At 45.7% G+C, this 26,227-nt stretch overlaps 1 protein-coding gene and 1 long non-coding RNA gene across 2 annotated transcripts in view; one reads left to right on the top strand and one right to left on the bottom strand.

Annotated features, from left to right (window-relative positions):
* LOC128398394 (collagen alpha-6(VI) chain-like) overlaps positions 1-10,542 on the bottom strand; it is a 75,006-nt gene extending 64,464 nt beyond the window's left edge. The window contains exons 1-4 of the mRNA XM_053359407.1: positions 9,949-10,542; positions 8,547-9,158; positions 5,754-6,368; positions 1,852-2,412 (exon numbers count right to left, since the gene is read on the bottom strand). Coding sequence (XP_053215382.1) covers positions 1,852-2,412; positions 5,754-6,368; positions 8,547-9,158; positions 9,949-10,015 — 1,855 coding nt within the window. The 5' untranslated portion in view covers positions 10,016-10,542. The remainder of the gene's footprint in view (positions 1-1,851; positions 2,413-5,753; positions 6,369-8,546; positions 9,159-9,948) is intronic.
* Positions 10,543-12,144: 1,602 nt separating this feature from the next.
* LOC128398289 (uncharacterized) overlaps positions 12,145-26,227 on the top strand; it is a 42,430-nt gene continuing 28,347 nt past the window's right edge. The window contains exons 1-2 of the long non-coding RNA XR_008327083.1: positions 12,145-12,223; positions 21,488-21,649. This is a non-coding gene — a long non-coding RNA (uncharacterized LOC128398289). The remainder of the gene's footprint in view (positions 12,224-21,487; positions 21,650-26,227) is intronic.

The following is a 26,227-nucleotide window of genomic DNA, read 5'->3' as shown; positions in this document are numbered from 1 at the left end:
AATGGACCTCCAGAATGAATTAAGTTCTTAACCCAAGGTACCACTGTATTATTATAGTCAGCATGACCTTGACAGAATGAGATAAGAGAACCAGTTTAAGCCAGCTGTACTCAGCTTCTCTGAAGGAATAACCCAAGCATCACAAACCTTCTGCTTGTTTCTTTCACACAGAGAAGCTTCCAGAAGCCTCTTTAAGTAGAATAGGAAAGCTCTCTACACACCAGATCAATACTTTCTGCACTAAGAAATGCAAACTGGCAGCTGTGAGGATAAAACAAGGGTCAGAGAATGACCTTGAATCTTTTGGATGAAAGGTGTAATGGAAATGCAATAATGAATACAAAAATATAGTTCAGCTAGGAAGGTGAGCTGACAAGGATCTTAAAAGCTTGGACAAAATACAGTGGTACCTCTGGTTACAAACTTAATTAGTTTCAGAGGTCCGTTCTTAACCTGAAACCGTTCTTAACCTGAGGTACCACTTTAGCTAAGAGGGCCTCCCGCTGCCGCCACACCGCTGGCGTGCAATTTCTGTTCTCAACCTCAGGTAAAGTTCTTAACCCGAGGTACTACTTCTGGGTTAGTGGAGTCTGTAACCCGAAGTGTTTGTAACCCGAGGTGTTTGTAACCTGAGGTACCACTGTACACTTGAAGGTCCCACCAAAATCTTCAACAGTAAAGGACAAGAGAGTATCCATACCCTTTGCATGGGAGTTCCCAATCTAATCAAAAGCCACACTGTGTCACCTTTCAAGTCCGCTTACCTTGTTTGGTGGGCAGCATTGCGGCCGGGCCCTGGGTCCTGCATGACCCGGCTGAGGGCTGGAGACTGATGTGCTCCCTGCCATCGCCTCCCCGCACCATCAGTACTGGGTGGGACCCCACTCAAGGAGCGAACCTCGCCAAACATTCAGCACTGATGGGGGGAGGGGGTTTCTGTGGGGAATTTAAACTCCAACACAGCACTCTTGTGCCCTCCAACCCACCTCACCCTCTTTTTCTGCTTTGATGCTTGCTATGGACTAATTGTCAGCCGCCATATTGTTGGGACCGGGCAGGATTTTTTCCCACTTGCAAATTGGCTCTGCCATTTGGTTTTCGCCTGCCTCGTAGCAATTGGCACAACTTTGTGAGGTTAGGCATGGGGCAAGCCTTTGTTTAAGTGGAGGGGAGGTTGCCCCTCTTCATTAAAGATATCCTGTTAAAGGGATCTGGGAGTGTGGGTTCTGTCCGATGCCCAGATATGAGCTAGGGCCATGCCACTACCCCAATGGGGACCCCTTGGGCTGCTCCTATTTGATGTAAGTCTCAGGGCTCCCCCTATCGGTGGTTTAACCTTAGTTGGAGCCCCAGCAGACTGGTGGGAGTCAAGATATAGTCTGGGCTTCACCCAATGTCTAAGCCAAACCTCTCACATCTATAACCAATAAAGTTGTGGCCTATTTGAACCCATAAACCAAAACCTGCTTGTTCGTGTGTTTTATTTATCCACTAGGGGACCGCAGGTCACGGGGCCTTGGCACACAATTGAATCTCTCTTTAACAAGAATAATTTTACACCCCGCTTAAAGCTCGGGCACCCATCTTTTTCCTTCCTTTTTAAAGCAGAAACAGGATATTAATCTCTCTTTGGTTCGCCTGAAAATCTATCCACATAGCATGCTATTAATGTCTTATGGGACTGTTTTGGATCTTTTCCCTGAAGCATTTCCCCCTAGCAATGTATTGTATTTCTGCAAATCTCAGGGTTCTTTCAAGTATGCCAGTATCTCCTAAGGACATTTGGGCTATTTTAAGAGCAGGCATTTCCCCCTGAAGTTTAAAAGCAAAATAGAAGATGCTTCTTCTTACCTTCTACAGCACAGATCTCTCGGACAACTTCATTCTTTATATGCTTCAGAGAGGCAAAATCGTTGACAGAATAAGCTCTGTCCTTTGACTCTGCGATCTCATAAATCTGTGACTCGTTAGCGTGTCTGACACCGATGGCATAAATGTTGACCATTTCATTCCTCAACCTCTTGGCAGGTCCCTCAACGTGGTCCTCTGATTTCCGGTGGGTCAGCACTATCAGATGGCAGGGAACACTCCGGGAGTGTTGACCTTGTGACCTTCTTAGCAAGGGCTGGATGGATGTCAAAGCTGCTCCTGTGTGAGGACTGCCACCTATTTGACGGATGTTATCAATGGCTTTCAATATATCACTTGCTTTGCCATATTCCTCAAGTCCGAATTCCAGTTCGTTCATGTCTGCATATTGCACAACTCCAAAGCGAACTTTATTCGGTCCTATTGGGAAAAATCTTACCACTTCTTTCAAAAACAACTTCAGATCCACAAAATCGAAATAATCGAGGTTTGAGGAACCATCGATGAGAAAATAAATATCTGCTTCTTCTGTATCCACGCAGCCTGTGGGGAAGAGAATTTTGGTGATGCGTTTAATAATTCAAACAATGAATTTATCCTGTGGGTTGTTTTGTTTGTTTGTTTTTAAAAAGCACACAACACTTGAGATGGCTGAATCTCAAAGTTTCTTTCTGTATCACATTTTCCCAAAATTTAAATTCATTTTCAACATTTCCACATCAGCCTGCAAATCCCACCCCCCCCCAAAAGTCTTCATGAACATACACCAGCAAGTTCATGGGAAATTTTTCATGCACATGTCTGCAAAGCAATATCCCCATATGTCATGCATTTTTGTATGTTACCTTCACTAATCTAGGCATTTTATGTGCACTTTACCTTAGTACAGTGGTACCTCGGGTTACAAACACCTCGGATTACAGACACTTCAGGTTACAGACTCCGCTAACCCGGAAATAGTACCTTGGGCTGAGAATTTTACCTCAGGATGAGAACTGAAATCGCACAGCAGCGGCAGGGCGGCAGCGGGAGGGCCCATTAGCTAAAGTGGTACCTCAGGTTAAGAACCGTTTCAGGTTAAGAACGGACCTCCAGAACGAATTAGGTTCTTAACCAGAGGTACCACTGTATATGCATTTCTGTACACATTGCTTGACTGGAAAACTGCATTGCAAAAATGTGGTGTAGTGGTTAAGAGCGGTAGTCTCATAATCTGGTGAACCGGGTTCACGTCTCCGCTCCTCCACATGCAGCTGCTGGGTGACCTTGGGCCAGTCACACTTCTCTGAAGTCTCTCAGCCCCACTCACCTCACAGAGTGTTTGTTGTGGGGGAGGAAGGGAAAGGAGAATGTTAGCCGCTTTGAGACTCCTTAAAGGGAGTGAAAGGCGGGATATCAAATCCAAACTCTTCTTCCTCTTCTTCTTCTTCGAATTCCATAGAATGGCTGAGGTTTGGTTCGCATATTGTGTGAGAAAGAGCTATTTCCCCTCACTTCCTATCCAACAGTGAGACAACAACTAACATGAGCATCAGAGCTTGGCAGCAAGTTGTTACAGATGTATTAGCCATTAAAAGACCATCATTCATTGCTCGTATTTGAACATGCACGTTTCCTCAGAGGGTGGGGGGGGAGTGCAGGCTCTCAGGGAGACTCTGCAGAAGTGCATTTAACGAAAGACTGCTTCATATTTAATGTAAGACTACTGCAATGCGCTGTACGTTGGACTACCTTTGAAGGTGACCCGGAAACTGCAATTAATCCAGAATGCGACAGCTAGACTGGTCACTGGGAGTGGCCGCCGGGACCATAGAACACCAGTCCTGAAAGACCTACATTGGCTCCCAGTACGTTTCTGAGCACAATTCAAAGTATTGGTGCTGACCTTTAAAGCCCTAAACGGCCTCGGTCCTGTATACCTGAAGGAGTGTCTCCACCCCCATCGTCCAGCCCGGACACTGAGGTCCAGCTATGAGGGCCTTCTGGCAGTTCCCTCCCCACGAGAAGTGATGTTACAGGGAACCAAACAGAGGGCCTTCTCGGTAGTAGCGCCGCCCTGTGGAACGCCCTCCCATCAGATGTCAAGGAAATAAACAACTATCTGGCTTTTAGAAGACATCTGAAGGCAACCCTGTTTAGGGAAGTTTTTAATGTTTGATGTTTTATTGTGTTTTTAATATTCTGTTGGGAGCCGCCCAGACTGGCTGGGGAAAGCCAGCCAGGTGGGCAGGGAATAATAATAATAACAACAACAATAATGTTTACCTAAGCACTTTTTAATTCACATGTGTAATTTAACGTCTGCATGCAACAAACATGCATTTTGAAGAACATGCATCGTAGAACATAATATGAGTTTGTGGGACCAGGCCAATGGCTCATCTAGTTCAGCTTCCTTTTCTCACAGTGGCAAACCAGATGCCTATAGGAAGTTTGCAAGCTGGACATGAGCACAACCGCACTCTTCCCACTTGCAATTTCCATCAACTTGTATTCAGACACATAATATAGTGAACATAACCATTATGTCTAGTAGCCATTGGCCAGAGAGCCAAGGTTGGCCAAGTGTTGAGTCTACACTTGTTAGGAAACCCAGGTTTGCTGCTACATATGTGATGTGGTACTGATCTGTTGCTACATGACATTGCAGCAAGAAGACAGAACACTTTCTCTTGTATGGAGTGCTCCCTTTCTCCTGCAACCTCTGCCAATGAGATCAGTGTGATCTATTAGTTTCCCTACAAATGGGGATGGGATATTTTCCTGGGTTCAGGCCAGGTTCCTCCTTATTGCCCTGCTCCCATCTTGCCTTGATAACTATTTGAAGCAGCAAGAAGCTTCTGTGAGTTTTGTGGGAGAACACAACCTCAGCAGGCCCCGTGGATCCCTCCGCAGCTCTCTGAATTGGGCCAACAAAATGTTAGCAAGTGAGAGTAAGAAACCATATTTTCCCCGACCCCCCACATTTGTAAATGGAAGGAGAGAGTCATTCTTATCAGAACATGCGTTCCTGTTCAGATGGCTCTCTTCCTAGTCATACTGAGATCATCCAAAAGTTATCATATTCCGGGATTAATCTCACAGTGATGTCTGTGGATCTTCATGATACAGTGGCAGGCCTTTGGGGAAGTGCCATAGCTCAGTGATATGTGTGTAGAAGGTCTCAGGATCAAGCCCTAGTATCTCTAGTTCAGGTTGAGGAAGATTTCTGGCTCAAACCCTGGAGAGCCATTGCCAGTCGGCTGAATTTCCCAGAAACTAGAGACTGGTTCCAGAGTCCGTGACAGACAGAAACAAGAGGAAGATCTGCAAAGGTGCTGCAAAACTAGTCAAATGTTGTATCTTGAGCTCTTTTTTCAAGAGAGATGGGAAGCAGGGCTCACACCATCAGCTCTGGTGTGACAGGCCAACTCCTTCAGGCCTCCTTTCCCTCAGGGAGCAGCTATTTCATCAGGCTGCCTCAGTGGGAGAGACAGGAAGAAGGGCTCCTTCCACTAGCTTTGCTGAAAGCCCGGCTCTGCCTTGCACTTCCTGTCCCTGAATTGTGCAAAAAAAAAAATGGTCACTATAAGAACAACTGTTCAAGAATTGGTGCCTGAATTTTCGTTTCCCCCTACTTCCTTCCCTGTCCCCTTTCCCTTGTGTGACCTTTTATTTTAGATTGTAAAGGACCGTCTTGTTTTAATTGACTGGATGTAAACCATCCTGGGAGACTTCTTGGCTGAAATACAATAACCTATTAAACATTAAAAATAACAATTTATTAAATGAAAATTCAGGCACCAAATGAGTCTTCCACAACATCTCTGGAGATGTTCATTTTGCTTTTGCCAAGGAACTAGAGCGTTGCAACTCTCCTGAAACACCGTAAGACGACAAGTTACCTCTTTTAAGCAGTTCTGCTCTTTTGTTGTCCATGTAGAGCTTTCGTTGCACCTGATTCACCACCTTCTTATGAAAAACAAGAGCCTGGCGTGGCAAGTGGGGAAATGTTTTCAGGTGGGTCACGTACTGTTGTGGCGGGTACGTAGCTATCTGGGTTAACTGAGTGACATCTGCCCTTTCGACGCCAATTGCAAACACAGTCACACCTGCTCTCCTGAGAACGGTTGCAGCATTGCTCACCGCGTCTTCTGAAGGCCTGTGAGTGATAAGAATGGCTATTTGTTCCACCCTCTGGGTCTTCCTGCTTCCGGAACTTTCCGTGAAAACTTTCTCCCTTGTGAAATGAATGGCCAAGCCAATGTTGGCCTTTCCTGCCTTGGGAGAAAGACTTTGTATGCGCTGCAGAACATTTGTCTTATCCATTTCCATCCGCAGTAAAAATATCACCTCGGGTTTAGCGCCGAACGTCACCAAGCCAACCTTGATGCATTTCTCCTTCACATCCAGAGAAGACACCAGCTTTTCCAAAAATATTTGAATCTTCTCAAATTTGTTTTGCGAAGGACCCGCATCCACTATGAACACCACATCGGCGACTGCATCGTCATCGCAAGCTGCAGTGGGAGGAAAATGCAAGATTAAACACTGGCTATTGCTTGGCTATTCTGAGCCAGTGAAACTGCCTTCATAATGGCACGGCCATGCTCAACCATCCCAAGGGATCTGTTCTCCGCTGCAGGCCAGGGATGAGGATTTTTGGGCCCTCCAGATGTCCCACCCAGTGGTGTAGCTTGCTGCTCGGGTGCCTGGTGCGGGGAGGGGTGTCCTGTCCTGCAGCTTGGGGCGTGGTGTGTTAGGATATAGTTCCATTCCACCTTAAAAGGGTACAAGCATGACGTTTGTGTATCACATGCCTGTTTACTCCCAGCACAGTCTCCACCACCACTAGTCCCACCATCCCTGACCTTCACCCAAGCTTCCTGTGGCTGATGAGAATTTGAGTCCAGCGACATCTAAGAAGCCAAAGCTTCCCCATCCTGGATCTAGACCCAAGAAGATTTCTACAACAGGGTGGGACTGTTTTCATGAACATGCATAAGATGCTGAATTGCAGAGGTGCTGAGCTGATTTGAATGAGTTGTTTGATTTTCTACGCTGTGGTTTTCCTGTTGTAAGGCATGTTTGCCATATACAATAGATGGGTTTTTCTTTATTTCCTTTAATATATTTATAACTGAGCAGCCCTGAACTTGGAGAGTTCGATAATTCAGTGCTTTGTCAAACTGGGGCATCTTGCTTGTGCCTCGCTACCCCTATTAACTGGCAACCATTGTTAAAATTTATTGCAACAATGAAATGGCAGGAATGGAAAAGTCGGACTCGTATTTAAGGGATGGATAAATTTGCGAATCCAGGGTGTCAGAAATGGCTATTACGTCACTATTCAAAACAATAACGCATTGACTATAGCTCAGTTGGCTAGAGTGTGGTGCTGATAATGCCAAGGTTGAAGGTTCGATCCCTGTATGGGGCAGCTGCATATTATTGCACTGCAGGGGTTGGACTAGATGATCCTCAGGTTCCCTTCCAACTCCCTGATTCTCTCATTCTATGGCTAAAAGTTACTAAATATATTTGGTTGTTTTGTGCACCAGACTCTTATGGCTCATCCTATACCCACTTGCCCGTTGAACCCCATAGGAGTTACTCCTGAGTGAACATGTGTAGGGTAACATTGTAAAAAGCTGTTTTAAAGAAGTTGGATAACCCACCTGTCAATCAAAACGTGTCATTATAATGTCACATGGTTGACAGGTAAGTTGCCTGCCCCACCCCCATGTCAAAATCATTTGCACTGGGTTTCCGAGCATCTGAGAACCAGCTTACTATTGGGCGCTTGAGAACAGCAGTGCAAGGGGTGCTATCAGTATCCTTATGCTCAGTTCTTTAGCCGATGTGGAGAAGCAAAAGAAATCTGATTGCTGTGAGCTGCTTGCTTTGACAGGGAATAGCTAAACTGAGCAATATTTCCTCTCCCCTCCCCACTCAGCAGCTGACAGGTACAGTGGTACCTCGGGTTACAGACGCTTCAGGTTACAGACGCTTCAGGTTACAGACTCCGCTAACCCAGAAATAGTACCTCGGGTTAAGAACTTTGCTTCAGGATGAAAACAGAAATCGTGCTCCGGCGGCGCGGCGGCAGCAGGAGGTCCCATTAGTTAAAGTGGTGTTTCAGGTTAAGAACAGTTTCAGTTTCAGGTTAAGAACGGACGTCCGGAACGAATAAAGTTCTTAACCCGAGGTACCACTGTACACACAACCAACACATAGGGTTGCCACAGGAAGACCCCAAAATTATTGAACCTTTTTTAAAAAAAGAAAAGAAACCCACCAAAATTGTTAAGCTTCTTTTGGGAACAACCCCAAAGTGTTAAGCATTTTTTAAAAGCTTTTGGAACTGTTTCCGCTGCTTTTTCCATCGCGTTGCCATACATCCAGGTTTTCCCTGACATTTTGCCAGTTCGGCAAAATCCCCCCGACACTATTTTTACACCCAAAAAGGAGAACACGTCAAGAATTTACCAACACAGAGTTGAACCCTACACTCCCACCCACCAGCTGACATAATGAGTGACATCAGCTAGCGGGCAGGTGGGAGTGGTTTGGGGAAAATAGTGTCAAGTGTGTTTTGAGTAAGACACCAGACCATATTTGGGACAGACCAGTTGTATACTTTTGTTTCTAGCACTGCCACCCTCTTCCTTATAAATCTATTTTCAACAGCATCTTACCTTCTATAACTGTCCCGTTATTTACTTTGTCCTCAGCTCTCTTGCTTGTTAGATCTGGGTGGTTGTGGTCACCTACGTGAATGGCATCTACGATTCCAGAAATGTTCTGAGAAAATAAAACGAGTTCTTCTGTTCTAGGGAAAAAGAAGCTAAATGGTTTTGTGGCCATCCGAATTAGTTCATCGTAGGAAGCATCCTCCATGCCCAGTGCAAGGACCTTCACTCCTGTTTTGTGCAACAATTGGGCACTTTCTTCTACATCATCACCAGATGGTTGAGACGTCATCACAACCAAAATCTTGGACCGGTCCCTTTCATGGTTTGGCTTCCCATAATAGGTCTCATGAATCTTTCGGAGAGCAGTACCAGTTTTCAAGGGCCCGCCTCTGAACACAACTTTGTTTTTGATATGGTTCAACATTGGAATCTTCCCTTTATAGGTATCCAGTTGGAATTCATTGTATACTTGATCGTTATACTGGGCGAGTGCAACACGATACTCATTAGGACCTAGCGGCAAACCATCGATGACTTTGCTAATAAACGTTTTGACATGGTGTGAAGATGTCTTGCTGCTAGCAACCAAAAAAACAATATCAGCAGGCTGGGGGTCTAAAAAGGAAGAAAGGAAAGGAGCAAGTTTAAGGAATCAATACTCAATCTTCAAGTGTTCATTTCTCACAGTGAGAAAATAGTACAGTAACTAAAGTGGAGTCTAGCAGTCTAAGGGGCTCACATGAAGACTTTACCGTGACTGTTTGAAATGGTGTCCAAATGTTTTAAATGTGTGGGATGAATGGCCTCAGTCCAGGTATGTTTTATTGGTTGGGTGTCCCAAAGTTCTCCTGTACCTCCCATAACTCTATCCAGGACTTTTTCTTCCATCAGTCAATTAACATGTGCTAGGGGCACATCTGAACATATCAAAACTGTGCCTGGTGTTTTGCTCAGTTGTAAAGGTAAAGGGACCCCTGACCATTAGGTCCAGTCGTGACCGACTCTGGGGTTGCGGCGCTCATCTCGCTTTATTGGCCGAGGGAGCCGGCGTACAGCTTACGGGTCATGTGGCCAGCATGACTAAGCCGCTTCTGGAGAACCAGAGCAGCGCACGGAAACGCTGTTTACCTTCCCGCTGGAGCGGTACCTATTTATCTACTTGCACTTTGATGTGCTTTCGAACTGCTAGGTTGGCAGGAGCAGGGACCGAGCAACGGGAGCTCACCCCGTTGCAGGGATTCGAACCGCTGACCTTCTGATCAGCAAGTCCTAGGCTCTGCGGTTTAACCCACAGTGCCACCCGTGTCTCATCAATTGCTCTATTGTACAAATATACTATTTGTGGTATTCTGGTTTCTCAGAGGAGCAAATATGACCATTTTAAAACAAGAAAACAGTGCCTTACCTGGTTTATGACCCATTGACGTCTGAGCCTCAGTAACGATGAAAATAAACACCAAAAACATCTTCATATTTTGTGCAAGTTGTCAAGTGTTTGCTATGAAGGGAAAAACAGACAATCTCATGCACCAGTTCATCGTGGGTTTAATTCAAAATAGTAACATGAAGACCTTGGCTGGAGATATGAAAACAATCCCCTTTGAATCTGCTGTCCGAGAGTGACTATTTCAACTTCCTTTATGACATTTACATATGTCCCTATGTAAGTCAATGCAGGACAGAACAACACATTGTGAAAGCCTCTGGCTGCTATTAAAAGCATAGCCACACATCTCATCCTCTCTGCCAATAAGAAACCAAAACACCTTCGTTTTACAAGTTTCTGCCAGATCCCACAGGAGTGGTCCCACAGGAGAGCTCCCAAGACCACTTCTTCTTTGATCGGTGATTAATTTAGATAAAAAGCTACTGTTTGGTTCTAATCTTCACAGTCAATAAGGCACTTGGCATCTGTCTATCTCTAGAGACAATGGAGTGTGCCCCTGGGGGTGAATTCAAACAGCTGAATTAGGAGCACCAAAGTGACCTCCCCGGGGCGCAAGCCTGGGCTGTGTGTATGGAGGTCCTGGGCTGCCCAGATGACAAGTACAAAACGCATCACAAAGCAGATGACCTCATAATATAAGGCTTGGAAACCAAGCCTTATGAGCAATGGTTGAAGGAGCTGGCTATGTTGAGGCTGGAAAACAGGAGACTGAGAGGAGATCATCTTCAAATACCTCAAGGGCTGTCACATGGAAGATGGAGCAAGCTTGTTTTCTCCTGCTCCATAGGGTGGGACCCCAAGCGATGGCTTCAAGTTACAAGAAAGGATATTCTGGCTAGACATCAGGAAGAACTTTCTGGCGGTAAGAGCAGTTTGACTGTGGAACGGTCTCCTTTGGGAGGTGGTGGACTCTCCTTCCTTGGAGGTTTTTAAGCAGAGATTGGCTGGCCATCTGTCATGGATGCTGTAGCTAAGATTCCAATATTGCTAGGGGCTGGTCTAGATGACCCTTGATGTATCTTCCAACCCTACAATTCTATTTTTATTTTTATTTGCAATGGAACAAGCTCTATTAACAGTCTTACAATACATTACATATATATGGTACATCTTGTAGAGTAAATTGAGATTTCAATCATACACACACTCATACACACACAAAACATATACTTGTCTTTTCTTTGTTGTTGTTGTTTAGTCGTTTAGTCGTGTCCGACTCTTCGTGACCCCATGGACCAGAGAACGCCAGGCACCTCTGTCCTCCACTGCCTCCCGCAGTTTGGTCAAACTCATGCTGGTAACCTCGAAAACACTATCCAACGATCTCGTCCTCTGTCGCCCCCTTCTCTTTGTGCCCTCCATCTTTCCCAACATCAGGGTCTTCTCCAGGGAGTCTTCTCTTCTCATGAGGTGGCCAAAGTACTGGAGCCTCAGCTTCACAATCTGTCTTTTCTTACATAGTTATAAACCTTAAGCTTCAGCTGTGTTTATGCTACTTTTTATGTGGTTATTAACAAAGATTATTAACAAAAAATATCATAAAAACTTTGGACTTCCTGTCAACTCCCGTTGTATGCTTTTATTCTAATAGTGAATGCACCATATATTCTCTAATACATTCTTACAACAATTTGCACCGTTAATCTTATTTCTCCTCTATTTCTTTACCCAAGGTCATTCAAATACTGCCATAGACGAAAAATCATTGCTATATTTTTGTACATATCTCTTGTATTTATCCCATTTTTGTGCAAATTCTTGTCTTGAACTGCCCCTTAGTCTGCTGATCAATTGCGCCATTTCCACATATTCTTGTAACTTATTCTGCCAATCCATTATACCAACTCTAAAATTCAACGACTCTGTGGTACACGACCACTTCATGGACAGCTGCTGATGAGAATTAGAGTCACTATTCCACTGTAGATTCTTCAATGTATAACAAACATGGTTTATGCAGAATGCCAGCTGCATCCCATTGCTGACAGAGGGGAAGAGCTTGTAGAGACAGGAGGAGGTAATTAGGCAGGAATACGGAACGAGGAAGGAGCAGCCAAGTTGCAGTGGAAGCCTGAGTTTCGAGAACAAGGAGAAGGAGGGAGGGGGAATTCCAGGGAGAAGACATAGACTGATAGTTGAAGCTCGGAATCAGAGGGAGGGCCACCGGAATAAGCCCATCCCATGAGGCGCAGGTGAGCAAGAATTAATGAGAGGCGTGAACAGGAAAGGAAGTGTAAGTGGGGCTTTAAAAATGGAACTCAGACTCGGCAACAGCTAATTTGGAAGCAGACGCTGAGTGACTGAGCTCCAGTGTGATTAATAATAATAATAATTTATTATTTATACCCCGCCCATCTGGCTGGGTTTCCCCAGCTACTCTGGGCGGCCTCCAACAGAATATCAAAATAAAATAATTTATTAAACATTAAAAGCTTCCCTAAACAGGGCTGCCTTCAGATGTCTTCTAAAAGTCTAGTAGTTGTTTTTGACATCTGGTGGGAGGGCGTTCTACAGGGTGGGTGCCACTACCGAGAAGGCCCTCTGCCTGGTTCCCTATAATTTGGCTTCTCACAGGGAGGGAACCGCCAGAAGGCCCTCGGCACTGGACCTCAGTGTCCGGGCAGAACGATGGGGGTAGAGACACTCCTTCAGGTATACTAGACCGAGGCCATTTTGTGTGTTTTGAGCAATAAACCTGAGTTTTGAGCAATAAACCTGAGAGACCCAACCATTACATAAAATGATGAAGTGAGCAGAATTTCTTAGAAACCTAGATAGAAATACAGTAGTATGAAGAGTATGATACTGTCTGTATTACTCTTAGTTTTTCTGGAGCAATGGAATGCTCAGAACATTTGTCATGTGAGCAACAAAAGATGTGGTAATGTCTGAAAAACCTATATTTGTTTTTCAGTGCTGTTAATCAGATTTGCCATCTTACAGGGCCTCGTTTTTCAGTTCAATTTATTTTATTTTATTTTTTCTGGTGAATTTCTTACTTCTGCTTTAAAGCAGATGGCTTGGCATGACTTTAATTCGCTTTGCTTCTGGTATTAAGCACCATGAGCCAAGCTATGTTCTTGGACATACTGGAATGCATTTTGGAGAATGAGGTTATATTAGTGACTTGAGGTAAAGTATAAGCAAGAGAGACAGTGATAAATGTTCCTTGGCTTTGTCTTCCTTTGAACATTTCCAAAATGTATTCTCAATCCTTATTTTTCATTATACAGTGGTACCTCGGGTTAAGTACTTAATTCGTTCCGGAGGTCCGTACTTAACCTGAAACTGTTCTTAATCTGAAGCACCACTTTAGCTAATGGGGCCTCCTGCTGCTGCCGCGCCGCCGGAGCACAATTTCTGTTCTCATCCTGAAGCAAAGTTCTTAACCTGAAGCAATATTTCTGGGTTAGCGATGTCTGTAACCTAAAGCGTATGTAACCTGAAGCGTATGTAACCTGAGGTACCACTGTACGGTAGAAGTCCAGAATTAGCAGGGCAGGCAAGTAGTGTGTTATATATTGAAAGAAAATTACCTCAAAATACAACATAGATGGTATTTAACACCTGAAAGAATAGCAAAAATGAATAAAAATTGTAGCGATGTCTGCTGGCAATGCAACACTGGAACAGGTACTATGATACATATACGGTGGAATTGTTTAAACATCAAACAATTTTGGGAAACAATATATAACAAAATGAAAAAAATGTTCAGATATTCATTTAGGAAAACACCGGAAGGTTTTCTTTTGGGAATAGTACCAGGAAGTCTAAAGGAAGAAGACAAGACATTATATTTATAGGCAACAGTAGCCGCAAGGCTATTGATTGCGAAAAATTGGAAAAGTGGTATTATACCGACAAAAATAGAGTGGCTTGCCAAATTATTGGAGTACTACAATATATCCAAAACAATGGGAGAAATTGGAAGGATCTCAAAAGAGAAGATAGACAAGGACTAGAAGGTGTTTAAAGGATACTTGCAAAACCATATTGAAAAATCAGAACTCCTATTAGAATAAAAACTTCCCTTTTAAATACTGGAATACTAAATAAGATGGATAACAATGTGTAATAGAAAAAGAAGCATGACATTAGGTTAAAGGTGTGTGAAAGAAAGCAATAGAAGTGGAAAGAAATGGCAATTGAGTAGATTGGAAGTCTAACACAAAGGTGGGGTGAGGCAGTGGCGTAGCGTGGGGGGTGCCAGGGGTGCCGGCCGCACCGGGCGCAACATCTGGGGGGGCACGAGTCCAGAGGGAAGGGACAAGTTCCTTCCTCCGCCGGGCTCCCCGTCGCCACCGCCAGCCTTGCGCCCTAGCGCGCGCGCTGCCCCCTGCCGCCGCTGCGGCTGTGCTCCACTCACTGCTCGCAGGAGGAGCAGCGGCTGCAGCAGCGCCGACGCCGCCACCGACGCCTGGCCGGGCGCGGGCAGCCTCCGCACCCCGATGCCGACGCCGACGCCATCCCCTCGGCCCAGCCACAGGTGGCGGCTGCTTCTGCCGACTGGGAGGGAGGAGAGCTCCGAGGGGCCTCGACGCGCCCTGCGCTCCCCAAAACCCTCCGAGAGGAAGCCGGCGGGCGGGCGAGGGTCTCCCGGCGGAAGGGGGCGCCGCTGGCTCCGGCTCTCAGCGCAAGTCTCAGCCGCGGGGCGGGGGGGGGCGAGGACGGAGCTCGGCTGGAAGCCCCCGGACCCGGCCGGGAGGAGGAGAGGCGCTCGCCAAGCCCGGATCTGGAGCGCCTCGGAGCGCGGGCTCCACCTACAGCCCAAGGAGAGGAGGGGGCGGGGAGGCGCCCGAGGGGAGGGGGCTTCGGCTGCCTCGGCCCGGGGGCTCCGCAAATAATAAATTTAATAAATTCCTGCTGAGCCTTTGGGGGGGGTCCTTGGCTCCTTCGCTCGCCCCCAGCCCCAGTGGCATAGCGTGGGGGGTGCAGGGGGGCCGGCCGCACCGGCCACAACATCTGGGGGGGCGCTCGCACTCGAGTGCTAAAATCCACGGGTTAGGGGGCGCAAATTACTTGCCTTGCCCCGGGTGCTGACAACCCACGCTACGCCACTGGGGTGAGGGGTGGTGGATGGTGATGGGAAAGGGAATTATCTGTGGGATTGAGTGTAGGTATGTTTGAACATTTTTAAGGATTGTATGAAATGTATGTTTGTATGTTCACACATGGTAAACATGGGCTTCAGTCAGAAGAGCTCTGTAGAAAACTCATGCTGTGCAATTCCATTATATTTTATTAAGTTTCAACATTTTTGAAATATACAATCAAAACCCAATTTCTTCTTTTCTCTAATTTTTGTTGACTTCCCACCCTGTTTTCCGTGGAGTTGTTGATTCTCCCTTTGTGCTGCACCCTATCTTCTATCTTCAAAATCATAACCATGATAATATAATCCAATTACTTGCTTTGCTCATTGCTCAAATCCTGCTCATGAGTTCATCATACTATAATATTACTTTTTTTTATGATGTTCAATTTTATGAATTTCAAAAATTTTAAAATCATTTTAACATTTCAAAACTTGACTTCCTTCCGCCTCTTTCTGCGGTTCTTCACATTTTTATATTTTCCGCATATTCCAAATCAGCTTAATTTACTCATTTATTCATCTACTTTAAATATATACTCTTATAAACTGCAGGCTATTACAACAATCCTGCCAATGTTCTTACCTGTTTACAGGTTTTTGTCTGTGTAAATAGTCAATAAACCATTTCCATTCTTTTATAAAAAGTTTATCTTGATTTCTTATTTTTTCCAGTAAGTTTTGCCGTTTCTGCATATTCCGTAAGTTTTTGTATCCATTCTTCTTTCGCTGGGACTTCTTCTTTCCCTTTTTGGGCAAGTAACATTCTTGCCACTGTAGTTGCAGACATGAATAAATTTCTGTATAGTTTTCACCCATTTACTATAATATTTCTTTAAGCAGTCTGAAAAAGGCAACCATTCTTCCATAAAGCACTCAGCATTAGGTTCTCTTAATTTTGCTGTTAATGTTGCCCGTTCTGCATCGTTCATTATCTTATTCATCCATTCTTCTTTGGTGGGGACGACTTCATCCTTCCATTTCAGCACATAAAGAATCCTAGCCACTTGTGCTGGGCCCAGGGGTTAACCCGAGCCACGCAGTCCAGGTCCAGTCCCGAATTCAAGGATTCCACGAGGAGTCAGTCCAACAGGGCCAAGGCAGAAAACTGGGCTAGGTCAGGCACAAGGTCTCAGGCAGGTTCCAGCAAGCAGCAATGTTGCTCCTGCAACCTGGGGTGGGGTCCGGCAGCCTTTTATATCTGACGGCGTATCAGACGATCCTGATCCCCCAGCGACTCACCTCCCTGTTTCACCCAAAGGCAAGCACTCCTCCTGCAAGTACTCAGGTCTCTCCTTCTCTCAGACCTGAGTCTCTGCAGCTCGGGAGATGTTGGTGGGTTACTAGACCCAGAGGCCACCTCAGCCTCTCCTGACCCAACTGGTAGTGGAGCAGGTGTACATGATTGCCCAGCAGAGAGCAACAAGGTAATCCCCGCATCTGGAGCCAGGGCAGGCTCAGGCCCCTGACTTGGCCCAGCTGGTGCTTGTTTTAGGGGAACCTGTGCAGACTGGGACTCTTCAGAATCAGGCCCCAGACTTGGTTCAGATACCGCCTGAGGCAGAGAATCCGGTGCGGACTGAGACTCCTCCAGCTCTGAGTCCGAGCCCGAGTCCCAGGCCAACACACCACTGTTGTTACATACATAAACAACTTTAACATTTTCTTTGGGATTTCTACCCCTATAACCCCTAACAACACTCTCCTCACTTCAGAGGCATACTGTCTCTTGGCAGTATACGTAAAACAGAGCCATCATAACCCTCCAAATACCCATATTTTCCAGGGACAGTCCCGGATTTACAGAAGCTGTCCTAGTTTCTGATTTGATCCTGGAATGTCCCGCTTTTCCTCAGGATGCTCCTATTTTCATTAGAGAAATGTTGGAGGGTATGGAATAGGAGGTCCCTGTTTTTCAGCTGGGAGTCATTGTCATTATAAGAGAACAAGGGACACATTCATGGTGAGTTCTGGTACCTCTCTTTTGCAAAAATAGGACCAGATGTCCCTATTTTCATCAGAGAAATCAGATCTTCCATACCAACACAAGAATGGCCGGGGAGTGAGACAGCAAGGACACATGGTCTCCTCACAAAATAAAAATGTCTGAAATGGGTTCTTGGAAAGGCATGCTGTTCTCTTAAATCCTTGAATAAGATGACATTGGTTGAGCGGTGCACTAATTGTTCTTTCAGAAGAATCCTTTCTGGCCTGCGAAAACAGTTTTTGAATGCAGCAAATATGCTAAAAGAAAACATCATTTGCTGGTCAACAACGCCATAAAGCAATCCTTTGTTTGAACTGGACAACAACACAAATTATTTGTTTATCAAGATTTTCTGTTTTAATTTATTCTTCTCATTGCACAGTTGTCCTTTCAACACATTCCTGAAAACTTTCTGTATTGTCTCACACAATCTTCAAGTCCTGAGGCGGTGAAATACTGGCCTAGACCACTTGTCACTATATTGAAGCATCCAGTTTTGAATAGTTATTCCTTTAGCCGCTTCTGGCTGAGCACACAGAAGTTCATTCATTTTGCAATGCAAGGCCTGATCAAAAGGCTGTTTTGCTGCTGCCTGAGGCTACCTGCCATTCTTGGTACGCATACTGTTGGTACGTTCCCAAAATCCATCCATCAGTGATCATCAAGTGTTATCAGAAATCAAATGGCGAGATGCTTTCTGCTCGTTGTGGCAAAGTTCTCCCCCAGATTACCCCGGACATCTGCTGAACAACTGTATTATCAAAGGCTTTCATTCATCCCAACAGGTGGCTTTCAATTACTTGCATATGGATCAGTATTGCAGGAATGGTTTTGTTAGATGCTGCAGGAACATCTTCCAAGTTTCTTTTCCTTCCTGTTTATAGTCACAATGAGTTCAGTCTCAACTTCATTCGATATAGGACTCCTCTTCAAATTGTTACGCTTTGCAATGCAAGAAATATTTGGTTTCCATCCTGTGTCTATTGAAAGACTACAAACTTGCCTGATGAAAACTGAAGAAAATGACTAGGAACAAGAACCTTTGGGATAATAACTGCATTTCCCCCTCCCCTCTCCAACTACTTTAAGCTTTTGTTAACAAATAATAATAATAATAATAATAATAATAATAATAATAATAATAATTTATACCCCGCCCTCCCCAGCCAAGACCGGGCTCAGGGCGGCTAACACCAGGTATAAAAACAATGGATTAAAATTCAACTTAAAAACAAGATTAAAATACAACATTCCCAATGTGATCAGCTGTCATTGTGTATACTGCATCCAGCAGCATGGAGACTTTAAGTTCTTAAATCTAGCTGTGTGATATATTGGCAAGTCTAACCTGACACATTTCAGCATTTGTCTTCTCCTGCCCCTTTGCAGGTAAACCTAACCCAGACATATATTCAGTGTAGATCCTTATTATCTACAGCTTTCAACATCTAACTCCTTGTTATATTTCAAAACCACATGGATAAAGACCATCGGGCCCAGATTCCCCTGGTTAACTTTCCAAACTTTGATCGTAAGTGTAACATAAGCACAATTTTCATACATCTGCAAACACTTCCCTGAACTGAAAGCATCTTCATAACGTTTATGCAAGAATACGAATTTCTTAATAGATATCTTGGATTCCAGTACTTGTCAAACTGGCAGCTGGCCTTTTACAACACAGATTGACAACCCCATAACAGAAATGTGTGTTTGCTGCTTGTAGCAATGGATGACTTCAGACATCATGCAAGTCTAGAGAAACCTCCAGATCTTGTTGAACTCCAACCCCCATTAACCTGAGCAAGCATGGCCAGAGGTCAGGGGTGATGGGATTTGTAGTCCAGCAGAAGACCACAGGTTGACTACATGAGCAAGCCGAGCCTTATCCTGGACTTGCATGTTTCCCACCCAGCATGCAGCCAAGGAAAACATTTGGGGAAATTTTGCTTCCTCTTTCTGGAGAATTTATATACTAATATATTTCCTCACACACAAGGGTAAGATTTACAGAATTATCCAATGAGCCAACTGGGTGCATACTTCTCAGACATCTGGGGAATAGTTCAACATATCTTTCGAACTGGTCACAAGATGTTCACATAGCAGGGACAATCCATTTTCTGAATAATTGGTTTCTGGAGATGGGTTGGCCCACGAGATTTGTGGCTATCTCCACAAAGGAGCTGAATAAAATAGGCTTCTTTTGACGGAAACCCAGGAAAAGGGAAAGTGCCATTTGTCTGGGCTTTGTGAAGCGTGAAGTACAACCCTTTAAGCAATTGCCCTGATGTGAAACAGAGCAGGACTAGGCATGCAAAAACGCTTAGCTCGCACTGACAGGTACAACACATATTGCCAACTTCACTTTGTGTATGTTTTGGCTTGGGTCCTTAGATATTTTAAATTTCCCGTCCCACCTTATGCTGCAGTCTCTTGCACCTCTTCCAAAATAACCTCCTCTGGGTGGGTGGGGGGAACTCTCTTCAACAATGTGGGATGGAATATCATCCAGAACTGGTCTTGGAACCCGTGATAAGTTCACTTAAGGACGTTACTCTAGAGCCTGTCCACCCCCTACCACTCTGAAAGGTTTTTTTTCCTGAGGAATGCAGGTGGGAGGAAGGAATGGGAAACTTTCCTCGCATGAACTTCCTTAAGGATCCAATCTATAATACATTTGATTTAAAAACACACAAATACACACATCGCCACATTGCAGTCACAACTGGAAATAGATCTGCTTCGGTTTCTTTAGTTCTTAAACCACTAAGTGTTGGTGATGTTTTAAATGGGACTTGTTAGGAGATACCTCTTGACAAGGGGCAATGCAGGGGGAAAATGTTGAATCATTTTCTGGCCACGTTGCTCTAACATTTGTTGGGGGGGTGTTGGGAAGATGATGGGAGTAGAAAGAAAGGCAAGGGTGTTGGGCTTCTCTGTTGATTTGTGTATATAATATCAACATTTTAATTGAAGGATAAAGGTAAAGGTAAAGGGACCCCTGACCATTAGGTCCAGTCGCGGCCGACTCTGGGGCTGCGGCGCTCATTTCGCTTTATTGGCTGAGGGAGCCGGCGTACAGCTTCCGGGTCATGTGCCAGCATGACTAAGCCGCTTCTGGCGAACCAGAGCAGTGCATGAAAATTCCATTTACCTTCCCACCGGAGCGGTACCTATTTGTCTACTTGCACTTTGACGTGCTTTCGAACTGCTAGGTTGGCAGGAGCAGGGACCGAGCAACGGGAGCTCACCCCATTGCGGAGAGTCGAACTGCCGACCTTCTGATCGGCAAGTCCTAGGCTCTGTGGTTTAGGATATATTACTTGATAGGACACAAGTTGATGCACATGTGACCTAGCAAGTATGTATTTACCCATTGTCGTTTGGGAAAGCTTTGCAAGTTGTTCTATAAATGTATCTATATATATTGGGGGGGGGGGGGAGAAAGAGAAAGGGAGAGTATAAGAGCAGAGTCACTGACAAGGCAAAATTCAAGCAATCCTGCTCTACTCTGCTGCCCAGATTGGATTTCCTAAATGATCAAGCAAAGGAGGGGACCCTCCTTGTCCTATTCAGCACCAAAGACAGTTGCTGCTACTTACCAAGAGGAAAAAGAAGATGCTTCTCAGCTCAAAACCCATTCAGAGGATCTCAGGAGCAGTGGAAGCCTCTGTAGAAATGATTTGCCGCAAAAGGCTCTTCCACATTGAAACGGGATGCATTTTTAAAGTTCTCCAGAGCCCTTTGCTCTTCTCCTAAGATGACCTTTCCTGGTCTCTTCTTCCCTGCTACCTAACCTTTCTCTTCTCCAGCCTGTCTTCTTTGCTGATTGCACCTCAAGAGAGGAGAAGTGTGAGTCTACCCTTGCCCTGCGAGAATCTCTCACTAACCTGATTTGCTCTTTGGGAATCAATCCAGTCCTATAAATTCCTTCGCCAGCAGCGGTAGAAGATGGTCCTGGTGTTTTGTAGATTGTGTAGAGTTGGGGTGTGAGGGGTGAATCAGCGTTCTGACCTAACTCCTTCAGGTGTGGGGCTTCCCCCCTCCCCACTACTGTTTTGGCTGGCAAAGCCATGCCCATTGGCAATGGCTCTGCAAGGACAATTTGGAGATGGATCTGAACTGCTGGTGAACCTTTTCTTGGTTGCCGCTGAGATGCCGGAGTTCCAGTGGGATGATCTATCAAGTGATTTTCCTGGCCTCGCTTGTCCACCATTCTTGGCCAAAGAACGCGGAGAAAATTAGCTGAATAGTTTCTACCTGGAGCGGTTTTGGGGCTGGGGGGTGGTGGGGGTGGACAGGATGTATAAATATGATACATCCCTCTGGGGCTTACTGGAAAATGAACACTGTGCCCAAGTATTGAGTTTCATCGTTGTCATAATTCTAACAGTATTTGTTGCCATTTCCAGCTGTAATAGCGAGAATGTGCCGTTTTAAAAGGAGGTTTTGCATCGCACTGTTACTACCTGCATCCTGCAGTGCAACCAGCGGCCGAAGCAGGAATGAGGAACCTGCGACCTTCCATCAACTCCAATTCCCATCAACCTCAGCCGGCAGAAGCCCATGATCAGGTATGATGAGAGTCGTAGTTCGACATCTGAAGAGCTGTTCCCAGCCCTGTTACAAAACTTGGTGCTACCCCCCACTTTCTGGGGCTGCAGCAAGGTTCCAGGGGGTTCCAGGGTCTGTGTTCCTTTGGAGACATGGCAGAGACTGTTGCGTGGCGAGTTCCTGTCCCCCCCCCCAGTGGAAATAAAGACACGTGACACAATTATTAAGGTTAATGGGATAAATAAGGCCACAACTTTATTGGTTACAGGTGATGAGTGGTATTGGCTTAGGCATTGGTCCTAACCGACTATATCCGGCTTGAGCCCATCCGCTTGAGGTCCAGAAAGGGTTAACCACCAGTAGGGGGAGTCCTGATGGTGCACATCAACTAGGAACTCCCCCAGGGTCACCACTCGGGGGCGTGCCTTAGGCACTCACCTCCTTAGGCTTCGGACAGGGCCAACCCCCCCCCCCCCGGAATCCTTTATCGGACTACCCTTCAATATGCGGGGCAGGTGATGGCACTTCCTCCCCTCTTCCATCTACAAAGCAATACCAATACCAATGCCTAACCGCCAATACCAAGGAAGTTGTGACGATTTGTTACAAGGTAGGCGAAAACCAAGTGGCTGGTGCCAGTTTGCCAAGTGGAAAAATTCCTACCAGGCCCCTCAACGGCGACCAACCAAGATCCATAGCAAGGTCAAGGAACGAAAACCTTAAAGGGTGGGAGGGTGGGAAACAGGAGCAGCTGATAGGCAGGAAAAGAGGGAGATCCCCAGCCGTACCTGCGTTAAATAGGGCAGGCCACGCCCCCAGAGCCAGCCGATTGGCTTGCCAGGGGGTGACGCGGCCGGGGATTGCCCCAATCGCGCGGGGTGGGGCCGTGACACCCGCAATCCCACCTCCTCTTCAGGGTGGAAGTGGCTTTGTAGCTTTAAGAATAATGGTTTATTCACCTGTTTACACCTTCAGTCTGCATGGAGGGAGTCCAGACCTTACAACATGGTCATTTCAAGAGGGGCTTGTTCTCCACAGCAGTGCGGCTGGAGTCTGAGACATCTTTCCCAGCCAGCCTTCAGCCAGCCTGCCCAAGATGGATGACAGCCTTTCTTCTTCCTTCCTTTTCCCAGAACACCTTGCTAAAACAACCTCTCTTTTCCTGTCTCCTCACTCCCAGATACCCTGGCAACCTTCCAAACCCCCAGTCTCTGTGTTTTGCTTTGTTTCACCCCAGACCGCAGTGGTGAGAGCGCCAAATCCTAACCACTAGACCACCAGGGAACCCAAGTCTCTGTTCAGGGCAAGGGAGTGGGGAGGACAGTTCTCTTGTACAGTCATACCTCATGTTACATTTGCTTCATATTACGTTCTTTCAGGTTACATCCCGCAGTGACCCGGAAGTACTGGAAAGGGTTACTTCCGGGTTTTGCCGCTCGCGCATGCGCAGAAGTGCAAAATGATATCACGCGCATGCACAGAAGAGGCGAATCGCAACCCGCGCGTGCACAGATGCGCCGCTGCAGGTTGTGCTCTTTTCATGTTGTGAACAGGCCTCCGGAACGGATCCTGTTCGCAACCAGAGGTACCACTGTATTGGCCTGGCCATTCTGCCCAGGAATTCCTCTACAGCTTGTATTTCTCCTTTCACGTCTCAAGCCATCCAAATCCTACCATTTATTAATTTCTAGGGTTTAGGGGAGTGTCCCCTCCAATCTATAACACCAACAACCAGTACCAACCCTGGGTGGGGGCATATTTAGGGCAGCAGCCTGTGGAACTGGGCTCAAGAGACACATGCCATGAGCTAACTAAACAACAACAACACTTTATTACTTATACCCCGCCCATCTGGCCGCGCCTCCCCAGCCACTCTGGGCAGCTCCCAACAGAATATTAAAAACACAATAAAACATTAAACATGAAAAACTTCCCTAAACAGGGCTGCCTTCAGATGTCTTCTAAAAGTCAGATAGTTGTTTATTTCCTTGACATCTGATGGGAGGGCATTCCACAGGGTGGGTGCCACCACTGAGAAGGCCCTCTGCCTGGTTCACTGTAGCTTCACTTCTCACAGTGAGGGAACTGCAGAAGGCCCTTGGAGCTGGACCTCAGTCTCCAGGCTGAACAATGGGAATGGAGATGCTCCTTCATGTATACTGGGCTGAAGCCATTTAGGGCTTTAATGGTCAGCACCAACACTTTGAATTGTGCTCGGAAACATACTGGGAGCCAATGTAGGTTTTTCAGGACCGGTGTTATATGGTCTTGGTGGCCACTCCCAGTCACCAATCTAGCTGCTGCATTCTGAATTAATTGTAGTTTCCGGATCACCTTCAAAGGTAGCCCTACGTAGAGTGCATTGCTATAGTCCAAGCAGGAGATAACCAGAGCATGCACCACTCTGGCAGGACAGTCTGCAGGCAGGTAGGGTCTCAGCCAGCTATACCAGATGGAGTGACTCACCTACTCAATAGATGAAACAAATATTACAAATATTGGCCACACTGACCAGTGCTGTATTAGTGCTAGAAGAATAAGATGGTGGGTGTGGTGATTATAATCTGATCCTGCCATCTCTAACTTAGGCATGACAATCAGGCATCAAAAAGCCATTCAAAATACAATGATCAAATGTTGAAGTAGTGCTAAGGCCATGGGTAGGCTAACTAAGGCCCGGGGGCCGGATCCGGCCCAATCGCCTTCTAAATTCGGCCCGTGGATGGTCTGGGAATCAGCGTGTTTTTACATGAGTAGAATGTGTCCTTTTATTTAAAATGCACCTCTGGGTTATTTGTAGGGCATAGGAATTTGTTCCTTTTTTTTTCTTTTCAAAATGTAGTCTGCCCCCCCCCCAAGGTCTGAGGGACAGTGGACTGGCCCCCTGCTGAAAAAGTTTGCTGACCCCTGGCTAAGACCTTCCATGCCTGAGCAGCCATGGTTTTCCCCGCAGAATCCTAGGATCTGTAGTTTGTTAAGGGTGCTGAGAGGTTCTTGTTATGTACTGAAGTTCTCACCCTGGGCCAGCAGGGGGATACTGTAGATAGTTATGCAAATAAGGGATCGAAAGTGACGTTCAGTGATTGGATAGTTTTAGAAAGTTGTTACAGTAAAGTTGTACTGGAGCTCTATATAAGCAGGCTGACTGAACCCTTCAGTTCAGTTCTGTCCTGGCCTGTGAATAAACATGAGCTGTTTGAAGAATCACTGTGTCGTCTGATATGTTCACCCACAACTTAACAATTCTCTCAGGAATCCAGGGACAGAGGGATTGATTCTTATACCACTCTGGTAATTGTAGCTCTGTGGCAGGAATAACACCTCCTAACACCTCTCGGCACCCTGAACAAACTACAGCTCCCAGGATTCTTTGTTTAAAGTGGTTTGGTGCCATTTTAAATGTATAATGCAGACAGGTTTGCTTTCAATGAGATTTATGCAGCCCAGCTGAGTGTAGGACTGCAGCCGTGGTTCACGACATGCCTTTTGCTTTACTGGGATGTGTTTATTTTATTTTGTTCTGGGCATCTGTAAGATATAGCATATGGGAAAGCCATTTTGGATCCTTTTGAGAAACCCAATAGCTGGGCTTCTATATACTCCAGACAGCTAGATTTATGAGCTTAAGGAGCATAAAGAAGAATATGAAAAAATGCAGGAATGTAGCATGCTGTAAAATTCTTTATAGGCATCCGCTAGAGATGGTTTGCAGAGTTTGCTCATGGCTTCTCCATCAAGACTTTCTGTGTTTATTTGTACTACTAATATCAAATTCACTCAGACAGGTTTCAATTTAAAGCAGGCTGTGTTCCGGCGTTGTGACTCATGTCTACAGCCTCTTGCCCCTGAGTGGACTAAAAGGAGGGATTGGGTCAGAAAGTGTTCCCATCAATTATTTTGGTTAATTTTAAACAAACCAATGCCCCCATTTTCATTTCATTCAGCCACGTATTACAAGAGGGACTAGAGGGACACGGGTGGCGCTGTGGTCTAAGCCACTGAGCCTCTTGGGCTTGCCAGTCAGAAAGTCGGCAGTTCAAATCCCCGCGGTGAAGTGAGCTCCCATTGCTCTGTCCCAGCTCCTGCCAACCTAGCAATTCGAAAGCATGCCAGTGCAAGTAGATACATAGGTACCGCTGTGGCGAGAAAGTAAACACCATTTCCGTGTGATCTGGCACTCGTTACGGTGCCCTGTTGCACCAGAAACAGTTTAGTCATGCTGGCCACATGACCTGGAAAGCTGTCTGTGGACAAACGTTGGCTCCCTTGGCCTGAAAGCGAGATGAACGCCACAACCCCATAGTTGCCTTTGAGTGGACTTAACCATCCAGGGGTCCTTTACCTTTTTACCTTTGCCTTTTACAAGAGGGACTATGTGAGGTGATATTTAGGAATATACAACAACACAAAGGCAAAACGTTTTTAGATATGTTGTAAGCTGCCCAGAGTGGCTGGGAAAACCCAGTCAGATGGGTGGGGTATGTATGTATGTATGTATGTATGTATGTATGTATGTACAGTATGTATATATATATGTTTGGTTTTTTTTTTTATTAAGTTTCATGTAAGTAACCAAAAAGGAAAACAAATTAACAGTT

The sequence above is a fragment of the Podarcis raffonei genome, chromosome 12 (genome assembly GCF_027172205.1).
Source record: "Podarcis raffonei isolate rPodRaf1 chromosome 12, rPodRaf1.pri, whole genome shotgun sequence".
Taxonomy (NCBI): domain Eukaryota; kingdom Metazoa; phylum Chordata; class Lepidosauria; order Squamata; family Lacertidae; genus Podarcis; species Podarcis raffonei.
This window is presented reverse-complemented; position numbering and strand designations above follow the sequence as displayed.